This window comes from Canis lupus, chromosome 11 (genome assembly GCF_048164855.1).
Source record: "Canis lupus baileyi chromosome 11, mCanLup2.hap1, whole genome shotgun sequence".
NCBI lineage: Eukaryota > Metazoa > Chordata > Mammalia > Carnivora > Canidae > Canis > Canis lupus.
Genome location: NC_132848.1, coordinates 23,330,844 through 23,336,910, shown reverse-complemented (window position 1 = coordinate 23,336,910; position 6,067 = coordinate 23,330,844). Strand labels below are relative to the sequence as shown.

General features: G+C 44.8%; 1 protein-coding gene across 1 annotated transcript in view; it reads right to left on the bottom strand.

The window, feature by feature from the left end:
• Positions 1 to 1,531: 1,531 nt before the first annotated feature.
• Positions 1,532 to 6,067, bottom strand: part of SMC1B (structural maintenance of chromosomes 1B) — a 71,412-nt gene continuing 66,876 nt past the window's right edge. Inside the window, exons 23-25 of the mRNA XM_072843551.1 lie at positions 5,911 to 5,980; positions 3,261 to 3,371; positions 1,532 to 2,045 (exon numbers count right to left, since the gene is read on the bottom strand). Coding sequence (XP_072699652.1) covers positions 1,944 to 2,045; positions 3,261 to 3,371; positions 5,911 to 5,980 — 283 coding nt within the window. The 3' untranslated portion in view covers positions 1,532 to 1,943. The remainder of the gene's footprint in view (positions 2,046 to 3,260; positions 3,372 to 5,910; positions 5,981 to 6,067) is intronic.

Genomic DNA, 6,067 nt, shown 5'->3' with positions numbered 1-6,067 from the left:
AAAGTGCAATCAGCGATGAATGTTTGCATCTGAAAGTTGGTTAGACGCAGGGCAGACAAGCATGAAAAGTGATGTGGAACAGGATGAGACTGGAGACGTAGAAGTAGCTCAAGATGAGTGCTGAGTGCCATGCTGAAGGGTCTGAGGGCTTCTTGTAATGAATGGGTATATGTAGTCAGTTCTGCTAATGCTTATATTAAGATGGAAATGCATTCCAACATGATTGATCTGTTCGAAAAAATTCGAGCATCATTCATTTGTGTATAATTTCATCACTGAGAAACACTGGCTCAGGGTGATTACAGGATGGCCCTGTAGTAGCGCCCCGCCCGCACATTCCCCATCATCTGGTGGTTTGCAGGAATGGGGGTGCATCGTGCTCTAACAAAACAGACTGTACTTTGAGGGATCACTGAGTGAGAATGGCCCAGGCAGCGATAAGGGACTGACTGCCCTGAGCTCATGTGGCACTCCAGGGACATTTCAGCGTGATGTTGATGGTTTCCAAGGCAGAGAAAGTCCGTGATTTATGTTATTCTGGTGTTTTCTTAAAAAGGTAACAAGTAGAGTGGCTTCTGCTGACTAGTTGAGAGATTGGCTGGGTGAGGGCAGGAAGCGTCTCTGTGACTTCAGTCTACTTCTTGGGTGTGGAGTGCACTTTGTTTACGTGCAGTGAGTGGTGTTCACAAGTGATTGCATTATTTCTTCAGGAGGCTGCTCCCCAGTTAGCACTTGGGTCTAGACCTTTTTTTTTTTTTTTAAGGTTTTATTTATTTATTCATGAGAGACACAGAGAGAGGCAGAGACACAGGCAGAGGGAGAAGCAGGCTCCCTGCCAGGAGCCCGATATGGGACTCGATTCTGGGACTCCAGGATCACACCCTGACCTGAAGGCAGGCACTTAACCACTGAGCCACCCAGGCATCCCCAGCCCTCCCAAGTCCTGTCTTCAATGGAAGACCCTCAGCACCTTAGAATTTTTTTATTCCATATTTTGTTGCTTTAATTTTTTTAAATGTTTATATGCTTACAAACTCTTGTGTCAAGGGGTGACTTTTGGTAGATTGCAGTGAGGGAGCTACTCTGTCAGGTACAAATTTTTTTTTTTTTAAGATTTTATCTATGAGAGAGAGAGAGAGAGAGGCAGAGACACAGGTAGAGGGAGAAGTAGGCTCCTCACAGGGAGCCCGCTGTGGGACTCGATCCCCAGACCCAGGATCATGCCCTGAGCTGAAGCAGACGCTCAATCACTGAGCTACCCAGGCATCTCTGTTAGGTACGAAATTTTACTCCATTTTGAAAATAGAAATGAAGTATTATTGAAAACACTGCAACTTTCTTTAAAAGTTGTAAAGAAATAAATGGGAAATATATGTAAGTGGAGAAGTCAGTTGTTACTTGGGAAAGCTTATGTTCTTCGATACTTCCTTAACAGAAATTACACATAGAGAAATCTAGATTTCATTGAAGCAGACATAACTTAGTTTCACCCTAAAATTTTTTTTGTCTGTAAAATTATAGATTGGAGACATTTGAAATTAGAATATTCTTTATTGATATTTTCAATATTGACATCAGTTCCTCTGAAATAACTTCCCATAAAACCTGGGTTCAATGCCGTATAAGTAGTATACTTGAGACCTAAGAATTTTCCTTAAAGATTAAACGTACAAGGCAAGAAAGACCTGAATGAAAAAAAATGCAGAATTCAACATTTTTCTGACTGGCTTTCAAAATGGCAGTTAAGACTATGGTACAAAATTGTACCTGTCACACTAACTCTGGGGAAACTTGACCTATGGGGAAGGGGCCCAAACTGGGACGGAAGCCAGCTCCAGCGCCTGGCCACTCAACTGCTTCCGCACTTTGTTGTTCAAGAGCAAGGACTAAGGGGTGATCCTGACCTGCCTGACTGTCCTGTTGGCTCAGAGTCATGCGAGGTCTTAACGTGACTCGTGGTTTCTTTTGCTGTTTTCTCGGTCTTCGTTGTCTGGATACTGGGAAAGATCCAGGGTCAAAACTCTGCTGAACATGCAGTCATCATGCTGAAAAGAGAGGAGACAGCCAAAAGTCAGCTCTCTGCTTAGGGACGGTGTCCTCAAATATCTTGGGTCACTAGGGAACCTGGATCCACACTTAAAACAGGGGCCACTTGTGTCCAGTTACATCAACCTCACATCTGTGTGTTCCCTGGTGGAAGGTAGGAGCAAAGGTTCGGCTTTGAGCGAAGGCCTGCTGAGGCCAACAACACAGGATGAGTTCTGACAGCAGGCACAGGTGTCCCATTGGCAAAGGACATGTACGCTGCAGCAGGAGAAGGTGCTTGCTCTGCTCTGCCCTGCGGTCGCCATGGAGAAGGCGCCCACATCCTCATGCACCACAGGCTTCACTGAAGGACCTGTGCTCACCACACTTCTGTTCATTTCTCCCTCCCCTGACTCCCTGATCCAGAAGCCCTGAGCCCCTTCTCCTTGTTTAGCCTGGAATGGTGTAGAAGCCCAAATCCTAGCCAGCAGTTCTTGGGGTTACTCTTCACCAGGTGTGTCTGCGGTGTGCATGTGCGGTGTATGTGTTGGTAAGCTGCCTTTTGCCATTCTGATTTACAGAGCCCCAGCCAGAGAACCTAGCATGGGTAGAGGAAAAAGGTATTTTTTACTCTTCTACACTGGTATGACAATTTCCAGTGGCCCCCTAACATCTTTCCCTAACAGGAGTGGGAAGTTAATTTTTATCTTAGTTTAAATGAAAACTCAGGAAGTAAAGCCTAACTGTCCAAAACTGAATGATCTGAATTAGTTGCTCTATTCCATTAGCTCAGGTAAGTGTCATGAACAGGTTAAGAAAGGAGTGTTTGATCAGACGTAACTTAGAATTCAATTTCTTTTTTTCCTCTGGTCCTTTTTCAAAGGTAAATAGGTCCTTTAGTGCTACCCACATGCGTTTGTTTTGCCTAAAGCATTCTAACATTACAAAAATATATAATATTCATAGTTAGTGGTATATGTTAGCAAGTACCTTAACAAAACTATCCTACTGTTCTGCAATTTTTGATTTGCTTTTTCACTTAAAACATATCTTAAAAATTTCTGTGTACTGCCATAGAAAAATAATGAGGTCTTAAAATCTTATTCTGTTTAAAAAGTCATTTAAGTCTATATTAGTCAACTGAAGAAATCAAACTGTATCTCCATTCTACTGGTACTTATGAGTAGGTGTCAGGAGTCAACTGAGTGACTTCTCTCCCCGTCGCTGGTCCTCACCTCTGGATAGACGCCTATCAGCGCATCGGCTTTGGAATAGAACTCCTCTTTTAGGGAAATGATTATCATCTGAAACTGCTCTTGAGTCTGCTCTTTGATGTAACTTGAGACCTGGAGGAAATGAAAAGCCCACATTTCACCCGCAGGGAAAGGCCTCATTGCTGGCCCCGGGATGGTGACTGCCTGTCCCTGGGTCTGCCCCTTGTAGGTAACGAGGCACTGGGCTTTCTGGTAATTCAGTAAATCCATGATAACTGCAGAAATGGAAAGAACTCAGATTCCAAAATAATAGGTTAGTAAAAAATTGTAAATCTTATTAAATCTATCCTCTAAAACTTTAAGAATTTTTTTAAGAACAGAGCTTTTACTTAAGATACTGTCAAGTGAAAATGCAATCAGCTTTCATAACAAGATAAAAACTGTCGCTCATACACTACGTGAGGGCAAGAACAGACTGGTATTTAAACTTCCAACTTCCTGTTTTGCTAACTCAAAGCCAGAAGATGAAAAAATGGCAATTATGGTAATTGCCATTTTGTGGCAATTGTGGCCAAAAATGGTAATCATAATCCATAGCATAATTATTTGGTTAGAGCTGAACTCCGTGGCTCCTTCAGGAAGCTCGAGTACAAGGCATGAGAATCCGAACAAAACAAGCTCTGGATAGAAATCGGTCTTGCTGAGCAGCCTCTACTCAGAACCCAGAAAAAGATGGAGATGAACTGAGCTACAGTTTCACAAGGTATCTGCTGACACTCTGCGTGTCTCTGAGGGGCTTGAAGCGCTCTTCATTTGCATCGTTCCAGACAATGCTGCGGCGCTAAGGACGCAGCTCTGGCAGCAGGCATGGCAGCAGGTGTGGCCGCGCCGCGTGGGCAGTAGTCCCTAGCTGACGTGCGCCATGGAGGGGAAACTGCTTTGGGCTGAGGGCTGAGCAGCAGACCCACAGCAGAAGGAACTCCATCTAGCATTGGAAGCAATGGTAGCCACCAGGATGCAGGGCTAAAAGTCATGGGCTGCTGACAGGAGTGGGAGACGAAGCAGAGGGATGCATCTGGCTTGGAGAGTTACCTACGGTAAGTGGGGGCACCCTGACCCTGGGAGGGAGTGGGAACAACTTCCGAATTGCTCATCCTACATGTCACACTCAGGGCAGTGGTGAGCATTTACAGGAGAGTAAATCTCAAGGGGAGACAAAGCTAAAAGGTTTTTAATACCTCAGATGGGTGTCACCAGGAGAGTCTTAAGTCTCTGGAGGCGACAGTGATATATCTAAATTTTGCTAGAAGACCCAGATACCTTAAGAGAAAAGCAGTCCACAAAAATACATACAACCTGAGTTCAAAGTGCCAGAATCACCTCTTCAGGGGAGGTTTCTCCAAATGAGTCAGGCCGTGGAGTCCAATCAGCCGATGCACACTGGCTGGCATTCAAGAGACAGATTTTCTGTTGTCCCCATGTTTTCCTCCACCTATTACCTTGAAGTCCGGCAGGTCACAGAAGCTGGCTCTTTGTTGTCCTCTACAAGGTTCAAGAGTCTGGGGATCAGTTTTCTAAATTTTGTGACTGTGGAGCAGACATGCTGTCCTTATGCACATGGTGATGTGCAGAAAGCAGGGGCCTGGAGAAATCCAGGCTGGAGTACCCATCGGGAAGTGCTGGAGGAAGACATGCCTGGTTCCCCACTGGAAGGCCCCTCAGCCCCAGCCCCTGACACTCCCTGCCTCTTAGGCAGCTCATGGCAGGCTCTGCAGACTAAACCTGGCAGGTCAGGTTCAGAGACTCAGACCCGGCCGCGGTGGCACCTGAACCCTGAAGACCACTGGGAGATGGACTCCTTAGCCAAGCTCACAAGACTAAGGTATACTGCAGGATGCCAAGTTTACACTGCCTGGGATCAGAATCAGGAGTCTGATCCATCCAGCTCCAAAACAGAGAGCGCTGGCATGGCAATGGGACCATGATAGAGTCTGTGGGCCACAGCTGTGGCTTCCCTCTGCAGCTGACTCATGCTGTCCTTTGGTCATGCTTCCACGGCTGACTCCGTTCTCGTGTCAGAAAGTCACAGTGGAGATACGTGGCTTCAGTGTCGGTCCTTTCAGGGGGTTTGTATATCGATGCTTTCATCTTGAAGGCTGACCTTAACTTGAACTCCCAAGAGTCCAACTGTTTCCTTAGTTCCCTCATTGTCTCAAATACTGAAAATAGGATCATGTAGGAGTGCAACGATCAGGTAAGTTTCAGTAAATGAAGGGGGGTGGGCAGAAGTTTGAACTTTAATTCCTTTGGAATTTTGTTTAGAAATGTTATTTTTGGACTTTATTAAACAACTGATTTGGTCCTATTTGCCACGGGGCCTACTGGTAACCCTCTAAGTCCCAGTATCTAGATCTGGGGAGAAGTTACCACTAGCAATGGTACGGACTCAGTAAAACTTGATTCCATTTTGATTCCATAAGAATTCATTGAGGGTCCCTTAAACCTCGAATGAAAACTATTGCCCCTAATTTTTAGATATTTAACTCAGATTTGATTTTTAATCAGCAGTTATCAAACTGTGGGTGTTCAGGATAAACTGTCTTTCTGACCAGAATATGATCCTCGAATTGTAAACATTCTACTGGAAAATTAAAAGCAGAAAGAAACTTACTTTGCCAATGTTTGTGTTGTCCAGGGCTGCATCTACTTCATCTAAAACAAAGAATGGAGCAGGCCGAAAACTAGAAAAGAAATTACACTCAAGTTGCAGCTTTCTATTTGTTTTACAAGAGACCTGGAGAGGATTAACAGTATTCAGAGTAAGTAAG